This window comes from Corapipo altera, unplaced genomic scaffold (assembly GCF_003945725.1).
Source record: "Corapipo altera isolate COAL_440 unplaced genomic scaffold, ASM394572v1 146, whole genome shotgun sequence".
NCBI classification, from domain to species: Eukaryota; Metazoa; Chordata; class Aves; order Passeriformes; family Pipridae; genus Corapipo; species Corapipo altera.
In genome coordinates this window covers 1,467,157-1,494,319 of record NW_020884981.1, presented here as the reverse complement: position 1 = coordinate 1,494,319, position 27,163 = coordinate 1,467,157, and the positions used below count along the sequence as shown (strand labels likewise).

Here is a 27,163-nt window from a genome sequence, read left to right as displayed (position 1 = left end):
CTCCTTTCAGTGGCCAAGATAATTCTTCAAGTCACAAAGTGCAAGGCTTTGGCAACAGGCAGGATTCATTAGGTCTGTCTGTAACAACTATGCAGCCAAGCACACCCAGGAGTTCCCTGGGTCTCACAGGGGAATCAGAGCACTGTTTCCCCTTACTTGCATGCAGATTCTCATCATACAGACTGTTCTGGAGACAGTCCCTCCCCTCCCCAGTGCCACTGTCCCCACACCATCTTCAACCACTACTCAAAACAAATAAAAAAGGAAGGCTGACTTCACTTGCCAAGGGCTGGCCCCTCAGAGAGGGGTCCAGAAAGGGAGATCTGCCAGATTCAGTGCCTGGGGCTGCTTGTGTTAGGCACAGCATCCCCACAGGCAGCATCCACAAGCACCACTGTCACTCTGCAGAAGTGGCTTGCACACTGCCACACACAAGTGGGGAAGACAGGATGCTGCCACCCAGTCCTTGCTGTTTTCAGAACTGTGGGCACTTCATAGTTCCAATTACTCTGTTTTATAAGCCAGCTTGGGAGAGCACCAGACACATGGTGAAAGGAAAAATGTCCTGCCCTGATGCCAGCAGAGGTGTGCCCTGCATCAGTTTTAGCTTGCAGTGTCCCTCTCCCCTCATCCTCTCTTCCCACGCGGCCCCTACCTACACCCATCAGCACCCCAGGCACCTGGAACTCCTCATATACCCTTCCTCCTACCCCTCAAGAGGTCCATAAGCACCCACAGGTGCCTAACTGTGGGATGTTACTGCAGCAGGCAGCTCCCCAGTTAGTCTAAGGGCATCAGACGAAGCCAAGTCCTGGCACTAGGAAAGCCAGGTGAGGATTGACAGCCCTGGGAGCAGCTGTAGGAGAGGGAACTATGAGCTGGAGTCACAGATTTTTTTCCCTCCAATCACTGATTTTAACTTCATGTTCAAAAACATCAAGACAAACAGGTGAGAGCCGGTCCCACATCTTCCATTTCTTCTGCCACTGCCTGGGACTGAGCACAGATGACACCATTAACCTCAAAGAATAATGCCACCCGTGCTCCTCTTTACCTCAGTACCACAGCTTAACATGGGACCTTGCCCTTTTTTGCAAAGCCAGCAATAGTTAAACTCATTCCTTGTGCTGGGGCCTTCAGACACCACTCTCCCTGCAAGACTGAGACAAAAGCATCTTCTCAGCCCTAAAGTCACGGACTGTGACTGCCTGGAAGTTCACAGCAACTTGCACTATTGCATCAGTAAAAGGATTCAAATGGAGTCCATTGGACAGGCTCCAATTTGCTGGGCTGGATTCTGGATCAGGCCTTCCCAGAGCAAGGCACGTATTTCAAGGGATATTTAAACACAAATTGTTCAGTGCTATCCGACAGACTGGCACATTGTAGTCAGTTCATGTCAACAGCTTTGACACATGAGAAATAATTTCCATTAGGGAATATTCTCCATAAACAGAATTACCTCACCCTGTGATCAACCCATGTCATCAACTGCTCTTGCCCAAAAACAAGAAACAGAAGACACCTGACAACAATGGAGAGACCTCACAGACTGGTGCAGCAGAACCTGTGGGGAACACACAGCCCCTGCACCAGGTCCATATGGAGCAGGCTGAAGGCTTTCCCACCTCACATCACCTGAGTACCTGTTAGTGCCACTGCCCCTGAGAACAGCCTGCAGGAAGTCTGAGCAAAGGGGCTGCACCCCTCTCCACAGCACGAGTAGCAGCCAGCTCCTGACCCCCCAGCCTGGCACAGCCTGCCTCTCTCCAACATGGGGGTGCCGTGCTGGAGCACAGCCTGCTCGAGGTTGCAGACAGTGAGCTTGTTTGCAGATTTGCTAATATTAGAACATTACACAGCCTGCTGCTAATGTGTTCATCCTGACTGTGTGAGACAGCACAATCCTGGTTCTGTGTCCTGTACAGCTTCCTGCCCACAACACCTACCCACGTCCTTCCTGCTCCTACTAATGACTCCCCGCTAGCTGTTGACCCAGCCAGTAGCTAAATCTAGAATAAGTCAATCTTAGCTTAAATTTCTCCCACGTTTGGTGCTGTTTTCAATTAGACCACTTGTGCTTTATTCCCTGAACAATGTAATGAGAAAGCTTTGCAGAGAGAGATGGTTTTAAAGCAGAGGAAGAGCAAAATGCACACAGTTAAAACAACCTGAGTTTCCCCTCTGAGCCTTGACTCCTTCATGAGCTGCTGCCCTTGTGCGCAGGACCCAGTGCAGTGGGGGCATGGAGCCGTGGAGTCAGGCTGGATGAGAGCTTGGGTTGGAAAAGACCTCTTTGTCAAGTCCAGTCATTAACCCAGCACTGCCAAGGTCACCACAAAACCATGTCCCCAGGTGCCACATCCTCCAGGGATGGCGACTCCACCACTGCACTGGGCAGCTTGTGAGAAAGTCCCCCCTGAGCCTCCTTTTCTTTAGGCTGAGCCTCCCCAGCTCCCTCAGCTACTCCTCATCAGACTTGTGCTCCAGAGCCTTCCCCAGCTGTGCTGCCCTTCTCTGGACATGTTCAAGTCCCTCAATGTCTTTCTTGTCATGCGGGGCCCAAAACTGACCCCAAGATTTAAGGTTCCTCACCAGGGCTGACGAAGGGGATGGGCATGGACCTGAGGGAAGCAAGTGGATCCAGTCAGCAACCATTCACCCTTGGTTCCAGCGACACACACCCTAACACCACTCCGGAGCAGCAGTGTCTGGCCCTCGGGGAAATTGCTTAGACTGGGCAAGGACTATCGTAGGATTGCAGCTCTCTAGCATCTCATCTGAGCTGGCTTGGGAGGGGCTTTGCTGGGATAACTGGATTTTCCAAGATACCTTGTCCTCCAATTAATTTACAGCAGAGTGAACAGGAGATACTTGAACAGTATATATAACACATGCAACTTTGGATCCCATCTTGCAACACCTGGAACAGCCATGTCATCACAGGGAATTGCTGCTCTGAGTGGGAATACTCTGCCTGCCAGAAGTCAAATGTCCCTGAACTTCCCAAGAGCAGGCAAGATAGTTTCCTAAATTGAAGCTTTATAATGTGTATGAGCAGATTATATATCACACTTGAAGCTTGACAGAGCAGCATTCAGTCTTAGAAGACCTGTCAATCACTTTGGTGTGTAGAAATGTGAGGTGAGTATATTTAAAACAGCACAGCAGAAAAAGTAAAATGTAGAAGACATGACATTCCCTCTGCATAGAGTCCTTGTGGGCACCAGCTCGACAGAGGGAAATAACTGAAACAGAAAAATATAATAATTGGATTTTTTTTTTCAGGCTGCTTTACTGTTGGCTTAAAAAAATGCACAGTTCCACAGTCAGGAAAGGACTACCTGAGGAAACATGAAAAACTGAGGGGCAAGAAAACACTCCACAGACCAGACTGGCTAGGAGAGAAAATGAAAGCAGTTAAGAATTAACTGCTCCCCAGCCAATGTCTAACAAATAACAAGAGCTAGAAAACTGGTAAGGGAAGGAAGGAGGTTGCTATAAGCAACATAAGCATGTTGAGGAGCTGCAATACTAGCAAAGACAGGGTAATAAATATTTGTGTTCCCTCTTGGCAAGTGGTCATAATGCGTTCCCATCACAGGGTGCTGAAATACTCCCCAGCAGTAATTGAACCTGGCAATCAACAGAAACCCCAGTAACAGACCCTAATCATCAGAACCAGAACACTTTCATCTACATTTTCTAGTAACTCTCAGGCCAGCCAACACTGACTTTCCGTAAATTTTCAAACTCAGGTCTCAGGGCTGCAGGGGGATTTGCAAAAGGAACCAGGAGGACACAGGTAACTGCACAGCCATAAGCCTGATGGCAACTCAGGAAAATAATGGAAAAGCTGAAAAGGGATTATTTAATTAATGTCACGTGATGGCAGGACAGAGTTTTTACCAATGTCTTCTTACATAAAATATCTACTTGCAGTGAAAAATATCAAATGACTTTGATGAGAGTTATTTCTATAACCCCACTGTGATTGGCAGAGTGTCCCCGAATGCTCAATTACACACCAGAACAATACCAAATCAGAATAATGCTCACCAAGTGGGTTAAAACCCCATTAACTACAGCTAGAAAGGGAAAATCATGGCTGAGACAGTACCACTAGTGACGTGGGAGCCTTTATCACCCACCCTGTCTGGCAGGCTGGGAGAAGGCAAGCATTTGGCATCTAAAGCCATCTAAATATTGCCGTATTGTACCAAGGAAAAAAGAGAAGCCCCATTTGCAAGCTGTAATCTCAGCCCTAGCTGAGAATGGAAGCTGCACACCCTCAGACTGGGGGCAAAGCATGCATTTCTTTTACCAGGTAATATAAAAGTGTTTGAATTGGCAGCAAGTCATCCACCCCACAGTGGGAATGTTCAGGTTAAGGCAAAGGCTTTCTCAAAGAAAAGTTAAAGGTCAGCCCCGATGATAGGGCTGGCAGGAGCTTGTTTGCAGAGGGGAAGGGCACACTGTCTGACCACCTGGGCTCTCTGGGGTGAGACAAGGCTGGAAATGTTCTCTGATGGGCAGCTCACCTGAGCAGAAACTCACTGAGTGGCACCATTTTCCCCTCTCATGCACTGGTACTAGTGTTTGCATTCCCTCCTTGTCTCCCTCACTCATGAGCTGATTCCCTTCGTGAGATTTGACCCCCAAACCTGGGCATCTCCCACACCACTACTAAGCACACAGAGCCCAAAGATTTCATGAAAGAGAAGAAACTGCTTTCACATCTCTCTTGCACTTCCCCACACCCAGCAGTCATAATGTCTGAAAGCTCATGGCACGATCCTGAGGGGCCCAGCAAGAAGGGTGTCCCCATCCCAAAGTTCAGTGGGGAAGAAAGCAGCTCAGAGACAGGGAGAGAGCGAGGGAATGCAGCAAAGGAGGAGCAGCATGAGCGTTATGGGAAGATGCAGAAAGATGCTGAGTGACTTTTGGAACTCAAGAGACGAGGACCACCTCCCACACTGGCTCCAGCACTTTGGAGACAGTCATTCCTCTACGATCAAAATCTCTCCATTTTCACCATCTGCTTAAGTTAGTTCTTCTTCACATCTCTCTGGCCCCCCAGGAAATAAATGCTGGGTTTTGCCTCCTGCCCATTCAAGCTTTCAATGTCACCAGCTAACTTCCCACCCTCCTGTAAGCCCACTCAGATATCCAGCTGGCCCTGTGGGCAAATTTACTCAGACACTGTCTTCCTCTGGTGTCGCTGCCCCATCCCAGCTCTTATATCAGGAAGATATGAGACGCCGACATCACCCCATCTCTGGGCAGTGAATCAGCACACATGGATATCTTTCAGGTGAGCTATTGACTCTCTTGATAAGCTGAGAGGTAAAACATTCATTTCCCGAGTCAACTGAAAACACTTCTTTTCTGTAATCTGAGTGGTGCTGGAATTTGGCTCTAATTAGATTGTAGGGAGAGGAGCAGGGACACCAATCCCACCCCCTGTAGAGATCACCAGAAAACAGAACCGGCTCTGTCTCCCACCCACAGGAGCCACATGCTCTCCTGTGCACCTACATGTTCCCTGCTCTCAGGGTGCTGCACATGTGCAACGAGCCATGGAGAGGACAGCCAAGAGACAGGCTCCATGTGCAGCCACTCACATCCTGGGCAGAGGAGGCAAACCTTTAGGTCCATGCAATACATCCTTATCTATGACAGGCCATGACATGTCAGGTGAGTCTATGACAAGTGCAGACTACCTGGTTTTGAAGCATTCCTATTTCCTGTGGCTTCCACGCAGCCCCTAGCTGAGGGAGGGAAATATTATTCTGTGGGTCCTTATGAATGGTGTGTCTCTCTCTTTTTCAGACTTACCCAGACACAAGCATTACGCAGAGGATTGCCCAAGCTTTTGAGAACTCAGCACCACACTTACACCAGCCTCACCCACTGCCCATGGCTCTCTGCAAGGACAGCAGCAGGACCAGCCAGCAGTCCTTCCAGATCACTATATAGCAACTGAATCTTACAGCACTGAGGTCTAAGCTTCTCCCACGCTAAGTGTGCACCAAGAATCTTCCCTGTTCCTCAGCTTCTCCCTTAATGAAAGAATAGCAGCAATAGTATCACCAAAGCAGCATCCATAACAGTCCCCTAACCCTCTTCACATGGGGGCTTGTAAGGTCTTGTTAACATTCCCTTTGGAACACTCTGAATTTTCTTGAGTTGGAGCTCAGTCTGGAAACAGGTGTGCTTTATCAAAAACAGAAGGCAGCTGGGGATTTTTAAACCATGGAAGTAAGAAATCAAGGCCTAAACTTTCCCTAGTACGTGCTCTGCCAGAGCAAACCCCACCCAAACAGACACTGCCTCTCACAGCTGCCCAAAAAACCTCCAGGCACCCCAGCACTCTTGGCAGGTGTGTCAGTGGGATTCCCTCTTGACCCAGCTCTTCCACTACTTTCATTCTGCCTTCCTGGCTTGCTGAAACACCAGGAGCTCCCTCCTGTCTAAGCCATGGATTGTGGTGGTTTGAGACCCCCAAAAATCCAATTTCCAAGTCCAAGCCCCCCTCCCACAACTCACCCCAGTGTGAGAGGGGTTTTCCAGACACAACACAAGACTCAATATGGGGGGAAGGGAATTATATTACAATTATTACACAAGTAAATATTATAATACATTATATACACAATTCTAACTATCTCTCCTATGGTAAAGCAATATTTACATTGGATCAAGTCTCCTCTCCCTCCAATAAAAGTCCAGAAGGGAAGAAGGAAAGATCCTTTCCACGTTCAGGGCAGCAGTCATAGCTGGAGTTGTTGTAGCTGGCTCTCTCTATTACACACAAGGGGTTCTCCTCTCACCCCTGTCAGCCCTTCGGCTCCAAGTGAAGGTCTCTCTCCCGTGGACTGCGATTGCTGGGAAAAAAGCTTGCTTCACCACGTCATATCATGAGATGTAAGACATCCCATGAAAGTCCCTTCCTCGAGTGGTCGAGTTCCCTCAAGTCAGAATGTTTAGGGCAGCTCTCAGTTCAGTCTTTGCCCCAAGCATCCTATCAGAGCTCCTTTGCTCTGTCTCAGCTGCCAGCCTGGCAGCAGCAGCGGGGGGAGAAGGCCACTTCCCCCGCATTCCGTCCGGCCGTCCTGGTCCAGCTTCCAGGATGTCTCTGAGCTTCTCAGCTCCTCTCTCCGGTGCATGCAGCATTTTAGGACTCCCATCAAGTAGAAGTCCACCCCCTCCTCCCGGGAGGGGTCTCGAGTTTTGGGGAGATTTAATTCAGTCTTACCCCAAAACTATCTTTGTTGAGCTTCTCCCTCCCTCCGTCAGCTTGGCTGCAATGCTGTCTTTGCTGCTTCTCTCTTATCTTCTTGGCTCAGCCACAGTTCTCTGTTTGGTGCTGTCTCTGCTGCCACTCCTGCTGCCCACTCACAGCAGAGAAAAACTCCCTCAGCTCTTGGCCACAGTACTCAGCCCAGTTTAACACTGTTTCTGAGTTTCTGCACCCCCAGCCGGGGGGCTGGTGGGGCCTTGGCCCCCAGCGGGGGCTCCTAGCCCCGTCTCCTCGTGGTCTCGTGCCACTTTTTCAGCTACGTCATCCTCCTTCTTTTCCTGTCTGGTGTGGTATGTTTTAATTTTGCAGGGGCGCTGATTGGGTCAACACCAAGAAACACCACCCCCTTGAGGTTACCATTTTTTTAGCTCCAGGGGAAAACACTTTTTTTTCCCCACCACAAGGATGCAGGCCAGCATTTTCATATTCAGGCTGAGCACCCATGGATTCGTGTATTCTGCCAGGATCGAGTGTCTGGAGGAACAAAGCCAATGCACATCTCAGCTCCACACCTCTCCTTCTGATCCCAGTGGGCACAGGCCTGCTGCTGGCTGCTGCTCCCTGGGAGTGCGGTACGCCAGGCTCTCCCCAGTGACCCACATGCATCCTCCCCTGTACCCCAAAGCTGATGTCACAGTCCTGCCATGATGCTTCCATTCACTCGACCCTCTACAAGAAGCAAGCAGGGCCACTCTCCTGGAAATGAGCAACAAACCGAGGTTTCCCTCCCCAGTAGCCCACCCTAGAAATGAGAGCCTGGACCTGAAAATGGGGGACGCAGGTGGAATAGCAGCTCTGCTTGAGCATGGGCTCTGCCAAGCGAATCACCTTCAGAAGCAGGTGCATCAACCTCTGCACCACCTCCTCCCTCCTGCTGAGGATGAAGATGGGACCAGATAGGCGTGACACTGCACTCCCCTGTGACTGTCGAACCAGCTTGTCTGCTGCCACTTCAGACAACACAAGCACTGTCAAGCCGGGGGGGGGGGGGGGCACAGACCCCATCCCAAGTGTTGCTGTGCCCAGGCTGTGCAGCCGCCAGCACTCGGCTCACTGTCAGGCTGGGCCCCTGGCTACCTTCTCATCAGCACCAGGCCAGCACCTGCTGCTTGGAAGCATCATCCTGCTTGCACTTCCACAGCACTAGAGCCTCCAGGCAGCCTTCCTGAGGAATGTTCCATCCATCCATCTTCAGCTGCTCCAGTTGTACCAGTCATGGACTAAATGAACTCAACAAATGTCTTGGGGGGGACTAGTGAAATAATACCCAAGCTTGTGCACAGTTATAGGTGTATATATCTATGTATATAGTTGAAAGGTGTAAATCTGGGCATGGCATAAATAGTATAGAATAAGGGATGGATAATGTTATGGTTACAAAGCAAGGGGGTGGAGCTTTAGTGCTGAATATTCGATACCACCCACATCACTGCTGGGGTGTAGTTTTTGGCAGGGGAAAAAAAAACTAAGGCAGCCACCAGAACCCAGAAATCAACATTTTTGCCTTGCTCTCTCCAGGAAGGAGCAGGGTCAGCCGCCCTGTGTACCCAGTCCCCACTGCCACCACTGGGGCCAGCATTTTGGTAGTAAACCTCTCAATTCGAACAAATCATCTCTCCAGGTTTTGGGTTGTCCCCATTTGGTTTTTCGTTGTTCCCAGGCAGGGGAAGGGGGTGAAGTTTAAGCCAGGAGAGCCTCTTTGCCATCTTGCCTTTGTTCCCAGGGGGCCATGTGGTGTTGCTGCATGGGAACAGTCACCACCTTGTTCTAGGGGGGCCAGGCAACATCTTGCCTTTGTTGGTTCCCTCTTTTGCATAATCTCTTACTATTGTTGTTGTGTATATTGCAATTTCTTTAATAAATTGTGACTCCTCTCCTAGTATTCCTTCCTCCACTCTCAACGGGGCAATTTGAGTGGGCTTGGTTTTCCCACTGAGTTTTAAAACCAGCATACCACGTTAGAAAAGCCTGTCCCTGGGAGCTGCTTTATGCGCCCAGATGCCTGGAAAGGGCTACCCACAATCGGACCAGGAGTGGGGACAGACTTACAATAGGTGCGTTCTAGAGACCCTGACCCTCTCATCCTGCCCCACCCCACAGAATCTTCACCAGCACCGGCAGAAGACAGCAGGAAAGAGGCTGGTTTGCCAATGGGTCAGGGATAAGGTAAGCTCTGCAGTCGGTGCCCAGTTCCTTGGCTGGCACCTGGGGACCCACCTGGGCAGAGGGGTTATCCACCACTGCAGCTGCCTCTTGAAAGCTCTCCTTTAAGATCCCATGCCTGGTGAAAAACCATGAGAACCTGAAGATCATTGAGGACTTGCTGCCCCTCGGCATATACACATAGACATCCCTGCACAGGAAGTGTGGGTGCAGCTATGATTCCTTCAGGTAGACATGAATTCAACATGAAAAAGGAAAGGCAAATAAGGTACACCCATATACAGGGAAACTGAGTCAGGCCACCGGTGAGACATCCTCACAGGACCCACAGAGGATGGCAAGGCTGCTCCGCACACAGCCTGTGAGATGAAGCATCCCTGCACAGAATATCTCAAAAGCTGAAAGGGACCCATAAGTACCATCGAGTCCAACTCCCTCCTCCTCTCAGGACTAGCAGTTTAAAAAATAATCACAATTCAGAAAAGAGTAGGGTCATTTACAATGTGACAGTTAAATGATTTGCCTCAAGCTGATACTGCTGTTCATTTTTTAACTGTTGGCATTAACAACTTGTGGAAAATCAATGTTCAGTCTTCCGTTTCTGTTCGGTTGTGTTGCTCCGTGTCACTCGGTGGAGACAATGAAAGCAGTGTGCCCTGTGCTTCTGTCACTTCCTGCCTTCTGAGTCCCTTCCCTTCACACAAGACCGTTCACTCCTCTTTTTGGACACTGTGGGTCGGCCACTGGGGATTCCATCCCTCCTGACAGGAGTCATCTCACTCCACTCCTGTTCTAAGCTCGGGAACAGCCTTCCCACCGCGCACGGCCATGCCCAAGCCCCGGTTCGGTGGCGGGGTTACAAGGCTCACCTGACTCAGGTGATGGCCTGCATCCTCCAGTGAGGGACTGGCAGCATGTGGCTGCATCTCTTCCAGTCCTCCCGGCTCACAGGGGCTGTCTCACTGCCCAGCAGGTTCTCAGGTCTCCCCCACCCCCGAGAAGCTCTGAGCAGAAATGGAGCCGAGCCAAAGCCCAGGCCTGGAAAGTGAGATCTACACCTTCCTGAGCTGGTTGGCAAGAAAAAGATTCTTTGAGATTAAGCGGGACATTGCTGCTTTTGCCATCTTCATGGGTGAGTGCAGAGCTCAGCACGAGGCATGTGCCAGATGACTACCCTTGGAGCTGAGCTGGGCAGGCAGCTGCTCTGATCCCAGCAACTCAAGCAGTCTCCAGCAGTCCTCCCTGCACTGCCCTCACGCATCAGAGCTGGAATCAGGACTGGCATTCCATTCTGCACACTCCTGCCTTCCAGAACCAAGGAAGACTTTTCTCATCAGAAGAAAACAACACGCATTTGGTTGCATATTCTACCCCTACCAGCAGGAAGCTGAGTTGGAGAGGATGTGACAATATTGATTGAACCGCACGCACTAGTGTGAATTAAAAAAGGAGCTCACTCTGCACACAGGGAGGGATAAAAAAGACCATAGACAGTTAATAACCAGAGAGCTTATTAACTATAAAAACATTCTCCTCTGAGAGGCTGTTAATGGTGAGCAGCTCCACACATGCACAATCACTTTCTAAGCAGAAAATGGTCTGGATCAGAGCAAAGGTTGGTAAATGCACACCCAGGGTCATGGCTGCAACTAGTCATAAGGCTAACTGACTGGAATCAGTAACAAGTCTGCTATTGCATCAGCCCATCCAGGCCTCTCTACCTTCCACATTCATTCACACACATTCATCAGTCACAGCCTGATGCTCACGTGTAGGCTCTGTTATGGCCTGCAACCTGTGACATCAGCATGCATTAGGCCAAGCACAGCACCAAGTGTCGAGTCCCCAGAGAAGGAGGCTGCAGCAGCACAAGGCTGGCACTAACCCACACAGAATCCCAGGTGCAGGGGGCATGTTTTAGGGATACTGGAAGGAGCATCCTGGGAGATGAAGTCCCAACTGTACTCCTGCACATAGGCACTGGGGTGCCCCATGGTAATTGGTTAAGAGAATCACGTGTTGTTTTAAAGTGCATATAAAAGATGCTGTTTGCTTCCAATAAACAGATTTGGTTGTTTGGACCCCCAACCAACCAAGTCGTGTGAGTTTATTATATTAATAAATGCCACACCCAGGGATCTCACAAAGGGGCAGGAAGGAAGGGCACAGACAAGACAGGCAGGCCACATGCCCAGAGCAAAGGTCTATGCAGGACAAATAAAAATGAAAGCAACATACCAACCTCTAGTCTCCACCCTTGGAGTGATTCAAAACCCCTCTGAACACGGTACTGGGAGACAAGGTTTGGACAGCCCTTCTTGAGAGGAGAACTGGACCGGATAGACCTAGAGATCTCTCTTCCAGCCTCAACCATTCTGCGATTTCTTTGAACACAGAGCTCTGGATGGCACTTGGAAAATAACCAAGCTATCAGTGGACAATCAAGCTTGCTGTTTTCTAGGAAAAATGGTGAGCCTGCAGTGCTCACCTCAGCACACATGTAGGATCCTGGGCAAGGTATTCCAGTGAGGGAAGCCACCAGAAACAGTCTGGAAACAGCTAGCTGGAGCCCACCAGGAGACAGGTGATGCTTCTCATCACTTCCCAGCCAGCTCCATGAGCCAACCCAACCCAAGGCTCAGTAACTGTGGCCTCTTCAAGACAAGTTTGGAAAACTAGTTCAAGTAGGACTTGGGTATCAGCACTGGGCTGAGGCCATTTAAACCAGGCCCAGCCTTTGAAGAGCTGCCCAGCTGTGCCCCAGAGACCACTACCGTCCTCCCAGTAAGGCAAAAGGAAACGCGGCATGCATAACCAAGAACAGTCACTCACTTGTGAGAGAGCACACAGTCTCAGATACTAATTCTTTCACAGCCCACAGGAGCATTGCAGGTCTGAGGGTCTTTATTTCAGCTATCAATGGCTAAAGGGATGAGTTACACACTGTAGCATCCATAGGCAGCAAATCAGTGTAGCAGTGTGGTACTCACTTTGTATTTAATGACAGGATGAGGGACTGAACAGCTGTGCTCAAGGTACCAAGGCAACTCCAAAGGCTAGCAGCGAAAACAAGATACTAAACCTGGAAAAGACCAATGAGCCCAACTAAGGCTTAGGGAAAAAAAAAAAAATCACATTGATGCCGGGAAAAAAAGAAAAAAAACCAAAGAGTTCAAACATCAGCAAGTAAGAGCATCCTCAAAGGCGAATCAGTAACATGGGGATGGACAGAACAGGCAGGAGAGGGAGTCGCTCAGGGTTAGTGATAACTACAGCTGGAGCAGATCACAGCAAAGTACTTCACTACGTGGAGCAACATGCCCTACCTTTTATGAGGTGTGTTAAATTACCCTTCCCCTCTTCCCAGCCACCCCCCAGTCCAGGAGTTAAGTTACAGCACTGTGTACAGATCCAGTTAATGAGGGTGGTCTAGAGCCCTCATCCCTTGTAACAGACCCGTGTAACTCATCAGGAGCTTGGGAAATGTGAGCCACACAATGCACAAGAGGACAGGGACAGGTGGAAGCTCCAATCACCCAGCACTGCTTTGTGACCTGCTTATGCAGCAGTCCCAGACAAGGCTACTAAAGCTGTGTCTCTGGGTACACTGACCCTGCCCTTTGGAGGGCATCTGGCAGTGAACTCCAACATTCCTCAGGCTGACCTAGACTCAGATGGGATGAGAAAACAAAGAGAGAGACACTGGAAGTACTGTAAGGGCTTAAACTATTCCACAGAGAGTTAATATGGCCTGTAGTTCCAGTAACTGGAGAAAACGGAGATCTGAAAAGCAAGAAGAAAAACAGGTAAGTTCCTGTACCCCTTGGACCACGGAGGAAAGAGCACATAATAATGAGGTCTGAGCTTCACAGCATTACACACTTCAGCAGTGCACTGCTAATGGGCAAGTTTGCTGCTGCTGTCACTGAAGGTACTTGGAGCACAAAGTTATTTTGCTCAAGGTGGCAGCCAGGCCAGCTGCAGAGCTGGAAGTGAGCATTGCTCTACTGGAATCTAGGTTGCTGAGGTCTCCATGCTCCCCTCCAGCACCTTGGTGTTTCCTGTCATCCAGCTTATGACTGAGAACACAAAAGTGTCTACTTGCTCCTTTCCATCTAGTCACTAGCTCAGCAGACATCTGCCACACCACTATACTTATCTTATGGTTGTCAGCTAGGCAGTGCCAGCCAGCTCCCTGGCTCCAGAGCACTGACTCATCCCTTGTTTTCAGCAAGTTGTACAAAATAACATCGCATCAGATCTAAGGTCCTCTCAAAATCCAGAGCCAAAACCAAAATCCCTTCTCCAAGCCCATTACCTTGTCCTTCAGTTGCTGGCAAAGCTGCAGTGAAACTGTGAAGAACACAAGGGCATCATTTAACCACGGGACAACACATTCCACTTTATGGACATGGCTGACTTCATACCGCTGGCTGCCAAACTCACTGGAGGGGGGAAGAAGAGCACAGCTTCACACACAATGGCATAGAGCACAACTCCACTGTCCTCCATTCCCACAGGAGAGACTGATGACTTCTACCACATTTAAATCAGCATCTGGCAAAGTTACGAGAATGCAAAGACTCAGTCCACCTCTGACCAGATTTAGAGTTAAGCTAAAGGGTGAAGGCAGAAATTTCTTAACATTCCAGAGAGGCGCAGAAGCAGGAAATGACGATGGCAACACCAATAACCGAACGCTCGTTTCGGTTGAAAACTCTTATTCTAGCTAAACTCATGGTACTGTATGGATGGGCTGGATCCTAGAAATTCACATCTTTGGGCCTTTATGGACAAGTCATTAAAGAGACAAAACAGAACATTCACAGGCACAGCAAGTGACTCAGTCCAGCTTCTCTGCTTCACAGATGCTACAATGAAAACTGCACACAGCTATTTGGATCTCACCCTTAGCACACACCTACACCTGTTACCCAGGTACACTACCCCTGTAGTGACTGTACTTACAACATGGCCCCAGGGTTGTGTAAAATGGACCCTCCAGCAGGCTTGAAGTTCTAGAGAAGGAAAAGTTCATTAGGATTTTGGTGCAGTAAACAAACCACTTAGAAGAAAGGCATTTCAGGTTTGCACTTTCAGTAGCCTGACATCTAGATACGCCCACACTCTATTTGCCTGGATACTCCATCCATATGTAATCCATGTTCTTAGATCCCTTTCTCCTCCTTCATTAAAAATATCCTACAAAGTGGTGGAGTTCAATTTAGCTCCAAATATTAGCACTACAAAAATAAGATGAGAAGATCCAGAAGAAAAACATAACAGATTTTTAGGGAAATCTTCCTTATAGAAGCACTGCATTTCATAAAGTTTAAGAGTTTAATGATGTTTTTACAGGTATATTGGGTTTGCGTGGCCAGTTTTTGGTAGTGGGGGGGCTTCAGGGGTGAATTCTGTGAGCAGCTGCCAGAAGCTTCCCCCATGTCCACCAGAGCCAACTCAAGCCCGCTCCGGGATGGACCTGCCGCTGGTCCATCAGGACAAGCCCATCAGAGATGGCAGTGACTCCTTGGGGATAAGCTATTTAAAAAGGAAAATAAAAAAAAGTTATTGTGCAGAGGGAGAATATGTGAGAGGAACAGCTCTGCAGACCACCAGGGCAGTGCAGAAGGAAGGGGCAGGAGGTGCTCCAGATGCTGGAGCGGACATTCCCCTGAGACTCCGTGGGGAAGCCCCTGATGAGGTAGCTGTGCCCCTCCAGCCCACAGAGGGCCAGAGAGAGGGGTGCAAAGATCCACCTGCAGCCCGGGAAGGAGACCCACACTGGAGCAGGTGGATGCTCAAGAGAGGGCTGTGAACCCATGGGAAACCCATGCTGGAGCAGGATCCTGGCAGGGACCTGCAGACTCATGGAGAGAGGAGCCCTGGGAGCAGGTTTCCTGTTAGGATTTGTGACCCTTTGGCGGACCCACACTGGAGCAGCCTGTGCCTGAAGGGCTGCACCCTGGGGAAGAGTGACCCACGCTCCAGCAGTTTGTGGAAAACCGCTGCCTGTGGGATGGACTTATGCTGGAGAAGTCCATGGAGGACTGTCTCCTGTGGGAGGGACCCCACACTGGAGCAGGGGAAGGACTCCTCTCCTTGAGCAGTGGCAGGAACAACGTGTGATGGATGAACTGACCACGATCCCCATTCCCATCTCCCTCCACTACTGGAGGGAGGAGGGAGAACCTGGGAAGGAGGGAGGGGTGGGGGAAAGGTGTTTTTCAGATTTATCTTATTTCTCATTATCCTGCTCTGACCTTGTTAGCAATAAATTCAATTAATATCCCCAATTCGAGTCTGCTTTGCCTGTGACTGTATTTGGTGAGTGATCTCTCCCGGACCTTATGTCAACTCCTGAACTGTTATATTTTCTCCCCCCTGTCTGGTTGTAGAGGGGAGTGACAGAGCAGCTTTGGTAGGTCCTGACATCCAGCCAGGGTCAACCCACTACATCAAACTGATCCATGCGACAGGTAAAGGAGAAAAGTATCCATCAAAACTCCATTCAGGAAATGCAAGATGCTACTTTGATGTAAACTGGATTAATATAATTATGCCCTCCCAAAATTACGCAAAATTATCAAACTATATTGTAAGTACTTAGTGATAAATAGTTACTGGCTTTCTCCAGAGCACTGGTATGTTCTTCTGGGCTAAGTAGCCATGCCCCAAATTAGATTTAGAGACAGTGCTTTCTGTGCAGCAGACCTAAACACAGACACTTAGCACCAGTTACCGTCATTTCTGCATTATCTTATGCCCATAACATTGTACCAGGTAGCAGTGTGATCTCCTCCCTGCAGTGGGATCTAAACTAAACAAGACTCAGGAAATAGCAGACATCACCTTGGTTGTGCTGGGCTGCAGCACATGGAGCTGGTAGACAGTGAGGCACAGCTTGTTCAGATTAATATAGAAATTCACAAGGATGTCTGGAGGCAGCACAGGGGTGAACATTTTCTGGTGAGAAAATAAGTAGTTTCTTTGTCAGTGAAAGGACCATCATTTCTAATGCTGGGAAATCACTCCCTTTTCCTAAGCCACACTACAATTACAATGGCAAGAGAGACATTAAGAGAGAAACAAAGACTGAGCAGCTGCAGGAAACGGTTGTTTCTCTCACTGCCCTTGATCAAATGGTATGTGCATGACAGTGAAAAGAGAGGATGGAGCAGTGTTCACAAGGGCAAATCATCCCTGGACAAGACTCCTGAGCAGAGAACAGAACTTAGGCATGAGGACTCTGGTTCTCAGAGAGTAAGTCATCTGCCACTCTCACAGGAAGATACAGAGCAGCCAAAACCACTCAGGGTTTGCACTTGCTTCATCCCTGCCTCAAGAGACACTTCAGAAACCCACTTCCACCAGGATGCTGCCCAACATCCAAACTGTTGCATGCTGCCAGACCTGTATGGAGATCTAGACCAGCATATACTTACTGTGAGACCGCTAGAGGCAATTTCTGGTAGTGTTAGGGTAGCTGGAGTGGTCAGCCGATTTCGGGCTCTGGAGAGCTGCAACATCACAGCATCCATAAGCTACAAGATAACATAGAGAACACTGCTGAGTGTGATCCCCAAACAGCTCTGGACAGCATGCTGCAGAATCCTACAGCCTTCCGCAAGTGTTACAACAACCACAACCACTCCCCCTAACCCTTCCAGGAATTCAGGGATGTATTGGGAAGGGGTGGCTGCCACAGAAATCCTGTTTAACTGTTACCACAATCAGACACTCGTGAGACAAGCCAGGAGTGTTCAATATCAGGGACTGACAAGAAAACAGCTATTCATTACAAGAATACCAAGAGAACATGAGCTCAATTACTGATGCCACAGAAGCATCGACAAACTCATCATCATCATCATCTCTTCAGAGGAGTGGGCATTAAGGAAAAAAACACACTGCTTTCTCGTTCTCCCCATTCCCACATCACAGGTACAACTGCTGAATGGGCTCCCCCTGTCCATAACCAGCTATGACCGAGGGAACTAGAAAGAAGAACCAGCTCATTGTGAGGCCAACCCTGCCAGAAACCACAGTTCAAAGGCTCTATTCAGGCAGACTTTCTTTTCCAGAAAAAAAGGGGGAAGCAACATAGGTCTGTAATAGAGCTCATGATTGCTAAGATGAAGGCATTTTATATTATGACTAATTCCTCTCCCTACTTCCACCTGAAATTAAAAAGAAAATAGTTTTATTACCTAAACTTCTCCCTATGAGCAGCCCTTGCCCATGTGGAAACTAAAAAAGGTCTAGTTTTCTCATGTTTGATGTTGTGATGGATTGCAATGAGCAAGCTGAAACTCTAGTGCCTTCAGAGAGCACTTCCAAGCAGAGGGTTGGGCTTCACTGCCATGCAGCAGCTGCTCTGTCAGACCCCAGCAGCTACTACTGGCAAGTGAGAAGTCACTTTCAAATCCTCAGTAAATCACAAGTACTGTCATCTTCTCTTTGCTGATGGCTGCCTCACTGCTGCTCTTGCCAGCAGCACTTATCAACAGAGAACTGTAACCACATCATCCACAGAAGATCAAGGAAGATCCTCCCAGATTATCACTGCTGTGCAACAGGGCACCAACTGCTCAGATTACTGATGCCAAACTGGTACAGACTCATATCAAATACAAGGTCACATGGACACTCCTTGACACAGGTACGACTGCAAAGTCCATTTCCGTGAAGAGACTCAGACAGCAATGTGCATTAACCGTGTTCAAAACAACAAATGAAGGGAGGAAAAATGCATGTTCCTACCCAAGCAGCAAGGGCTTTCTCCTCACCTTGAGCACCTCTGAGCCTGTTTTGAACTGGTAGTTCACATCTCGGTTCATAAGCAGGTAAATGGCTTGGTTCACATGGTTTCTGGCATCCTGGATCTGCAAAGGTACAATGGCAGCCCTATGAAAAAAACACTCTCTAATACGTGGTGGCAAGTAGAGGTGATCCCCATTATCTCACTGGCCTTCAGAAAACGGCATCTTCTCATATGCTAATGCCACGTCTGAATGCCAGACACTAACACAAACCTACCACTGCTGCCCAGCAGCAGTTCTTCTCTCAGAGACTGGAGATGCAAAACAGTCTGACAGCTACAACCTGGATTGTCAACAGAAACATTGCTGCTGCCATGAAGGAACAGTGACCTCAGCCACTCTTTTCCTGGGAGCACTCTGACCATGACTGCTCAGGTAGGAATTCTCACTGCTGATGGAATACAGCGGTCATCTCAAGCACCACTGAATAATGATTTCTTCCTTAGCTAAAACCAACCAATCAAAGCTAAAACCAACGGCAACGATTACATTGATGATTTCTAATGCAGCGTCTCTGGCAGTATCCCAGAGTCCTTCTAAACTAAAACTGTTGGGATTGAGAATTATCTCCAGCATCAAGAAGCTGTGCCATTGTGTGGGACTGGAACAGACTCAGGACACAGCTGGCTCAAGTTCCTCTCAAGCAAGAGGAACACAATTATCAAAGCAAGGTATCATAGGTGTATCCCAGTGCTTTCATGGGAGCAAGGACAAACTAGAGGAAGACAATGGCCTGGGGAGAAAGTGAATGGTGTTCAGCTTCAGGCAGCAACCAGAAAATTGAAAAAAGAAAAAAAACAACAAGCAGTAAATGAGAGGGTGCAATAAATGGAAGCGAGAAGCCTGAAAGCTTGTATGAGAAATGTCTGCTGGGAGACAGACAACACAGCTTCGGGTATTTGTAGTTTGATAGATCTACACTGCCCTCCAGCAATCCTAGATCCCAGGACAGCCTTGTAGAAGCCTCCCTGGCATAGATCTGGACACTGGTTCCTTCTCATGCAGAACTCAGGGATCACAGAACAGCCCTGCTCTTAGAAAGCACAGGTATGGGAGGCTACAGAGGGAAGAGAGAGATGGTAAGTTCACTGTCAAACTGCAGAGAGACTCTGCAGGTACTTAGGCATTTCCATGCCTACACAACAATTTCTTACCAATGACTTCTCTTTGCACAGAGAAACAAAACTCCAACTGGCACCACTCACTAAGATACGATCTTTGAGATGCTCATTTTTAATTCAGAGGCAAAAGATCACCACATAATCACTTTAAATGCTTTTGCACACAGTCCTTGAGGCACTCATGCTCCACATCTGAACAACATTACAACACAAAATGCTTGCAAGTAAATAAAGGAAGGTGTTTTCCATAAAAGCCAGTAGAAGCCTATTAAACAGGTAGCAGTACAAAACAGCCACAAAACAGAATGCACTGCTGAGTGCTGTCAGAAAAACTTCCTTGCCTTGTTGCAAGGCATAAACAAATCAAGTTGAGTTTGGCATTAACATCGCAAGTACACAATTTTCTAGATTTCTACAAAGTTATCAGGTAGAGTCTTCACTTTGCTGCCAAAGCAGCTGTTGGGAATGGCACTCAATGCCAAATGCACTCATCACCTAGAAAAATCTGAGCCATGGCAAGGGGAAGCACAAGGAATACATCTTCCTCCAACCTACTCAGCTTTGACAAAGTAACTGTAGTAAACCACCTCCTCAAAATCAGGCACTAGTTCAGGTCCTGAAATCAGGTAGCTCCCAGGAAAATGGTGGGAAAGAGATTCCAGTTCTGGATAGCTGCGTTCTTTTAACTCCTTACCCGAGGGAGCTCAGACATGCTACAGGAGCACAATGATGTCCTCAGTGTAAACAAATGTATCCATAAGAGAATGACAGCAAGAGAATGAGGCCCCTGAAGCTGCTCTTTGCCCTGCTAGCCTGGGTGTCATAGGCAGACACAGGACAGTCCTGCATAGGCACCTTGGGCACTCTTTTATAGGATCATGACTGCTATGCAGACAGCCTTCAGATTGCTGGTGTGTCAAGAATGAGCAGAACCCATCTCTTCCACCCAGCACTGTAACTGAATTTAACTGCACCTGCTTCCTCCCTGAGCTTCTACCACTGGAACTCATGTGAAATGGACATCAACAGTCTCTCTCAATGGACTACAACGACTGCTCAGAGGGCACAGACACTACAGACGGGTGGGCATCTAAAGCCAACGGTACCTGCTGCAATTTCCACTGTTTGTCTTCCCGGAATGCAAAGTGCAGGAGCTGATTGTTTCTGGGCATTTTCAGATTAACATCCTTGAAGAAAGAAATAAACCCATGAGAGTAAGAAATGCCTGCATGCAAAACATGGGGGCTGCCAGTCCCACCCCATTCTTCCAGACCACCCTGGCAAGCTGCATTCCATAGTCGTGGCAAGGTCAGAACCTCAGTGCTCCCATAAGGTGATGTTAATACAAAGGGTAGGTTTAAAGGCATTGAGTGAATTGGGATCCAGGCAGGACACATGACCTCAACTCAGAAAGTCCCCAAGGAAATTTCATACTACACAACAAAGGTGGTAAAGGCAAGGAATCCCCATGGAAGTTGACTCCAGCACTCACCACAGTGTGGGGGTGGTGGGAGGGAATGTCAGATGCTGGGTCTTGACAAACTGCAACAATTGCTGAAACATTTAGTATTTAAGGCCTATTAGGGAAGACTGACAAAGAACACTGATCACTGGTAACACATAACCGGGGTGACCTCCCACCCTGAGGTGATCAAAGGGTAATAAGGATGACACCCACCCTTTGTATAAAGCAAGAAGCATGGCAAGTACTCACAGCTTGACATAGGGCGTCTCCCTGTAGTGTCAACACACCTTTCACCTGGTCTGTGCTGAAATGAGAGGAAAGATCTGGGCAACACCAGTCACAAGAGGCACCTACTGACTGCCAACTCGACCCTGCCCCTCCCAGTCCTGTGCAGCCAGCCCAGTTCTTCCTGTGCGGGGTCTGAACGCTATTCCTGCCCAGTACCTGAACACTACGCGCGCTTTCAAAGTCCCCAGCTCTTGGTCTATGGCCAGTTGCTGTCATATTGCTTAGTGGCCACCTCACCCCAACTGCCCTGCCTAAAACATTACCTTCATTTCTAATCCCATACTTATCTCATGAATCACCTCTCGACAGTTCAGTTGTTGTTACAAACAGCTCCAGCAGGCACAGGCATAAAACAATAAATGAATTACTGACATTGGAGGGTTAGGTGGTTAATACAGGAGTTGAAAATTACAAACCACACCTCATCCCAAGGAAAAAAACCTAATATAAATAAAACGTAAATAAATAAAACCCCCCAACCCAAAATAAATAAAAAACTCACACCCCAAACCCTTTGAAAAATCCTGCAAGATGACTCACATCTACAATGAACAGTGAGAGGAGAAGACTGAAACACCTGGGCCTTCAGGAACTCAGTTTGGCCACACCTTGCACTGTACTACATTAGACAGAGACTCTTTAGACCAACACTATGCAAGATTCACCTTGCAACAACAACAAATGAAAACTAGGATTAAGCTTAATATTTTAAGATCTGAAGAAGAAAATCTTCAAACCCAGTACAGAATTACTGCATCACCCCTTGCAATGCTCACTGTGCCGTTCTTAAGGACTTGCTTTGTGACAAGCTTGTGACCTTTGCCAGAGCAGCTATTGAGACCAAAGGCTATGGTGAAGATCAAAAACTGGACATCAATTTCAGAAGAACTGCATGTCTGCATCACCTTCTGCACAAGCCTCAGTTTGCTCTGTGTGAAGGAGATTTACTGTCTTAGGGAGATTAGGACAAAGGTTAAGATTTGTCCACACAGTCAGAAACCGAGCCAAGAGCAGAATTCGGGTCTTGTAACTGCAACTCCCTGTGCCCAGAGTCATAAAAATGCCCCTTGGCAAACTGCCCGTACCAGCATGGAGCCAGGAATCAGTGATACCAGGTGTCAGCAGCAAACAGCACAAGGCTGGCTCGGGCAGCCCTCAAACACAGCTATCAACTGTTACCTTCACCTGCCATGAGAGTTCGTTTGTTTGTTTTCCTTAAAGGAAAATCTTCTATTAAAGAAAACCCCACTACTCCAGGGGTGCTGCAGAGCCCTTCACCACAGATGCTCCAGGACCTGCACCTGTTTGCTGTAGAGGGAAGTGACTGACTGACCACCACTTACCCTGATGTGCTCAGTACGAAATTCTCCTGCCTGAGAGCTGCTCCTGAGCCACTGGTGGGCAGAGCAAAGCGGTGGGAGGCCTCCTGCCCAAGAAAGGACACAGTGAGTGCTGGAGCACCTGCACCATGAGCCAGGAACAAAGATAATATGGACACCAGCAAGTGGCCAAACGGTGAGTGCTCACCTCTGCCAGCCTCCTGAAGCCCACCAAGCAGAGCCCCTGGATTTCATCCGACTGCAGGACCAGCACAGTCCAGAAGGCTCAGTGTGTGCGACCCACAGTAAAAGACATTTGGAAATCCCACACCCCGGAGCTGGGCAGTGCCAGAGGGGTCCCCAAGCTGCCCACAGAAGGAGCAGCACCCCTCACAGCCCAGCGCTGCATGCCCTCAGCCACCATGGTGCTGCCCCTTATCACAGCTGAGGGAAGTCTGGAGGGAAAATCAGTCCCCCAACTGGTTATACTGGCTGGTGACAGTGCTTTAATCTCTGTCCTGTAATCACACTTCACCCTTAAAACTATGACAAATTCTTCAAAAAAGGTATTACATATAAAGGTACTGCAGGCTTTTGTCACCTGCTACTGACTCCCATCTTGGGGTTCTGAGTCAACACCATGGCACTCTGGCACCTGCCCCTCACCTCCACATTTTTGGCCCTGCTCTTCCATCACTCACTAATTCCCCAAAACCTCAGTGTTAAGGGGTTGGGCCTGTTGAACACTGACCCAGCAGGCACATGGTGCACCCTCAATGCACACAATCCCCCTTGGCCAGTTCCCCTCTGGTCGCTTGTAAAGAGCCAAAGCTGCAGCCCATGCTCAGGCTGGAGAAAGGTGTTGCCCACCTGGTTCAGCTGAGCACATCAGGCCTCTGAAAGAGGCAGGTACCAGCAGAGGAGTGAGCATGTCGAGGGCGGGATGGTTTTGAATGAGGAGAGTGCATGCTACTAATCACTGCACAAGTAGGAGCTGTCAGCTAAAGGCCATCATCACGCTCATTTCCATCATCACATGACAGAGCTACAGGCAGATCCAGACTCTGTTCCAGAAAATATTCACCTCTCAGGCAAATGCCTGGCAGATAGGTCTGGCTGCCTCCACTTACCTTTTCAAAGCAGCTCTCAGCAAAGAGGGTCAAGAAAGAAGTAATCTTGGGGAAATCAGCTCTATTGGGAGTCCTCAAAACCAGAGGGCAAGCAAGCACTAGGGACAGCACTGGACATGGGTGCTGGATGTTTCCATACAGCCTCTACTAAGAATTTTTACCTCCAGGGGAAACCTACGACCATTCCTCCACATGGGAGGGCAAACAAACCCACAACACAAAATGCAGACAAAATTAACAAAATTGAACCTCACCTTCAAAATATCCTGCAGCTGCCTCAGAACAGCATGGACCTCTTCTTGTAAAAGCCATTTAAACTCTTCTTCCTACATCATGGGAAAATAGTAGTGGAATCATGAGAAGTCAAACAGTGGAAGTAAATCTCTCAGACACATGTGAAACTTATTTAAGTTCCAAGTGTGGTGCTATTTCTGTGCTGTTTAAATCAAGGAGGAAAAGAAAAAGATTTCTTCCTGGTTTGCTCAAACACCTCAGTCTCCACATCTCCACTTGTCTATCCCAGTCCAATGAACTGTCCTCATTCTTGTCCTGACTTTGTTTAACAAAGCAGCATTCACACAAATCACTGTACCAATAATCCCAGAATTATGAAAGAACAGGCAGCATGGGATGCAAATTTCAGAGCAAAGTACAAATCCTGCTGCTTCAAAATCTGGAGCATCTTTTTAAGCTGCTGGGATGGGCTGACCTGACTGCCAGACACCAACACAACCTTCCCCACTGCCTCTCTTGAACAGGTTGGGGGAGGAAATAAGTTTGTGGGTTGGGGTAAAGCCAGGGAGATCCATTTCCAGTTCCTGGTACAGGCAAAACTGTGCCAATTTGCAGACAAATTTGTTGCCAATTAGACGGTGAGAAACAAAGATAAAAACCAAAATGCCCTCCCCTCCCTCCCAGCATTTCCCCAAGTAACAGCAGACTAAAAGCACAGCAAGCTAAATTGAAAATGGGGTGGGGGAGACACAGACAATCACCGGGCCAAATTCAGTAACCAACAAGTTTGGATCTGGTGACTCATTGTCTTGGGCCTCCATTAGTTGCTGCCACAGAGAAGGCTGTATAAAGCAGACTCTCAAAGCACAGCTAATGCTTCTGTTAAACCATGAGATCTCATCCAGATCATCAGAGAAGTGGGGACAAAAGCAAGCAGACTACTACTTGTTACCCCGTAAGAAAAGAGAAATTTTCCATGTGGAAAGTTATGGAAGGGAATGAATTGAGCAGATTGCCCAAAGAAAAATGGGCAAGGTGTGGTCAACTCAGAACTTTAAGCTTGTGGTTTCTCTGGTAGACAGTTCCCGTTCACCATGAGGCACACAAAATAACCACTCATTGATGTGTCAGCACCTCACACAAGAGTTTTCCCAACAACTAGTAGGAGAAGGCCAAGTTTGTTTCAGCAAACATTCACCCAAAGCCAGCACACACAACAAAGCCAGGTAGGACTCCCTGTTATCCTTCAAAGAAGTCTGGGTGCAGGACCACTGACTTCCACCATTTAATCCTGGTCTGGATTTCTGGGAATCATATTGATCACAGAACCACAGACTGTCCTGAGCTGGAAGGGACCCATCAAGTCCAAGTGCGGGTCCTGCACAGGACACGCCAACAATCCCACCATGTCTCTGAGAGCATTGTCCAAATGCTTCTTGGACTTTGTCAGCCCTGGGGCCGTGACCACTGCCTTGGGGGAGCCTGTTCCAGTACCTGACCACTCTTTGGGTGAAGATCCTTTTTCAAATATCCAGCCAAAACCTCCCCTGACACAGCTCCATGCCATTCCCTCGAGTCCTGTCACTGTTCACCACAAAGACAGATCTCTCTGCTCTTTCTGTAGCGCTCGCTCTCCTCCAGATTCCCAAAGGAACAGTGATCCCATGGGTGCAGCAGATTCCTTCAGTGCCTCCACCACCCACCGGCACTATGCAGGTGTTTCTACTTCAAAATCCCACTGGTGTCTTTCTCCCCTCTAGTCACAGCAAGAAATCTCCCCCTCCACACTAATTTCAGACTGAGTCAAGTTCATGCACCACATCTGTGCACTACATAGCTGTATTTTTGGGAATACTGCTCATAACCTTCCAAACCACATTAACGTGAGAAAGACCTGTTTTCCCCCGGGGCTTTCCACTCAGCCCGATGGATCTCTGAACCGCCTCCCCAGAGCGGACGTCTTGCTCCTCCCTCGCAGCCGCTGTCCCGGGGAAGCCGCAGTGGCGGCTGCTCTGCGCCATCCCCGCTGCTGCACCAGGTCCCCAGGGCGGCTCTGGCCGTCGTCATGTGCGGGGCCTGTCACCAAGGTCACGGTGCACATTCGGGGTGCGCCAGGAGCAAGGCGGCCCCGCCCGGGGCACACTGGCACGGAGACCCGAGCGCCGCCGCCGGGGGAGGCCGGAGGAGGCCCGAAAGCCTGGCCCGGCCACACGGCCGGAACGCGGGCACCGCCTGCAGCCAGGGCAGCTGCCCCGCGGTCGGGACCGGGCGGTCCTGGCATAGCGCTCGGCCCGGGCCGGGGCGCGGGAACAACGGACGGCCTTTCCACCCCATACCGCAGCTCCCCGCCCGAGCAGCCAGAGTGGGCCTGCGGGGCCCCGGCAGGGCTGCTGTGGCCGGGGCGGGGCCGCTGCCGCTCGCTTCGACCCCGCCGAGCGCCCGCCTGACTCACCAGCACCGCCCGCTCCGCCGCGCTCGCCATAGCCGCCGCCATCCCGCCGCCGTCCGCACCGCCCCCGGCGGCCGCGGCTCCGCCCCGGGCGCCGCCATTGGCCGAGGCACCGCCCCGCCGCTCCTTCATTGGCTAACGGCACGGCCGGGCAGAGCCTGATTGGGCAGCATCCCGTCCAGGACCCCTCCCACTCACGGTCATTGCCCCTCCCGACCCCGCCCATGGCGCCTCACGGCAATGGCCCCTCACAGTCCCGGCCCCGGCCGAACGCGGGGATCAAACCGAGCTGCGCGTAAGAATCCTCAGGAATGCGTGAAAACGTGCAAGTCTCATCGCCTCTTCTCAAAACAAATATATTTATCCTGGCAGGGAGGTCGGCGGGTTCGAGCGGGAGCGAGGGGGCCACGCACACAGAGCCTTCATCGGATCGGCCCCTCGTGGAAATGATCCTTTATTCCCGGAGCAGGGAAAGCTTCCAACAGCACCAGTTCCCTGCTGCAAGCACAGCTCTCGACTTTGTCACGTTCTGCGTTGCTTCTAGTGGCAGTGCTCTAGAGGGAGTGGTTCCTTGGGCACCTGTAACTCCTGTACCTGGAGCCCCCTGGCGTGAGCACCAGCCCCTCGTGCCTCGGCAGGAACAGCTGCAGCTGTCCAACTGCAAAAGCTGTCCGATTATCCACAAACAGTATTCCAGAGCTTGCAAAGACTTCAGTTGAGGGATCGTGTCTTGGAATGCCCAACCCACTGCTGAGTTAGTGTTCATAGAATCATGGAATAGTTTGGGTTGAGGGACCTTATCACTAGTCTCGTTCCACGCCCCTTCCACTGGACCAGGCTGATCATAAGACTTAGTGTTCAAAAAACCC

At 49.4% G+C, this 27,163-nt stretch overlaps 1 protein-coding gene across 3 annotated transcripts; it reads right to left on the bottom strand.

Annotated features, from left to right (window-relative positions):
- Positions 1-8,852: 8,852 nt before the first annotated feature.
- ROGDI (rogdi atypical leucine zipper) lies at positions 8,853-26,358 on the bottom strand. 3 transcript variants are annotated; one of them, XR_003531328.1, is made up of 12 exons: positions 26,298-26,358; positions 23,866-23,937; positions 22,506-22,588; positions 21,124-21,178; positions 20,516-20,596; positions 18,256-18,351; positions 16,912-17,010; positions 16,319-16,432; positions 14,435-14,484; positions 13,785-13,911; positions 12,457-13,249; positions 8,853-11,893 (listed from the first exon to the last, which is right to left on the bottom strand). XR_003531328.1 is itself a non-coding variant. In XM_027665800.1 (11 exons), the coding sequence occupies exons 1-11, from the start codon at positions 26,337-26,339 to the stop codon at positions 13,208-13,210; spliced, it is 861 nt and encodes a 286-aa protein (XP_027521601.1). In that variant the 5' UTR covers positions 26,340-26,358; the 3' UTR covers positions 12,333-13,207. The 3 variants fall into 3 exon arrangements, 1 of the variants encoding a protein (XP_027521601.1); XR_003531329.1 differs by lacking the exon at positions 16,319-16,432 and having other exon boundaries at positions 11,526-11,893; XM_027665800.1 differs by lacking the exon at positions 8,853-11,893 and having other exon boundaries at positions 12,333-13,249.
- Positions 26,359-27,163: the final 805 nt, after the last annotated feature.

Bases quoted from the DNA above. Each gene is read 5' to 3' on its own strand.
- ROGDI (XM_027665800.1), bottom strand. From the start codon at position 26,339: ATGGCGGCGGCTATGGCGAGCGCGGCGGAGCGGGCGGTGCTG. The intron at 21,179-22,505 runs GTAAGTGGTGGT...CTCTCATTTCAG, and splicing joins TTCGTACTGAGCACATCAGG to CACAGACCAGGTGAAAGGTG. The intron at 20,597-21,123 runs GTGAGTACTTGC...TCTTTCTTCAAG, and splicing joins GAGACGCCCTATGTCAAGCT to GATGTTAATCTGAAAATGCC.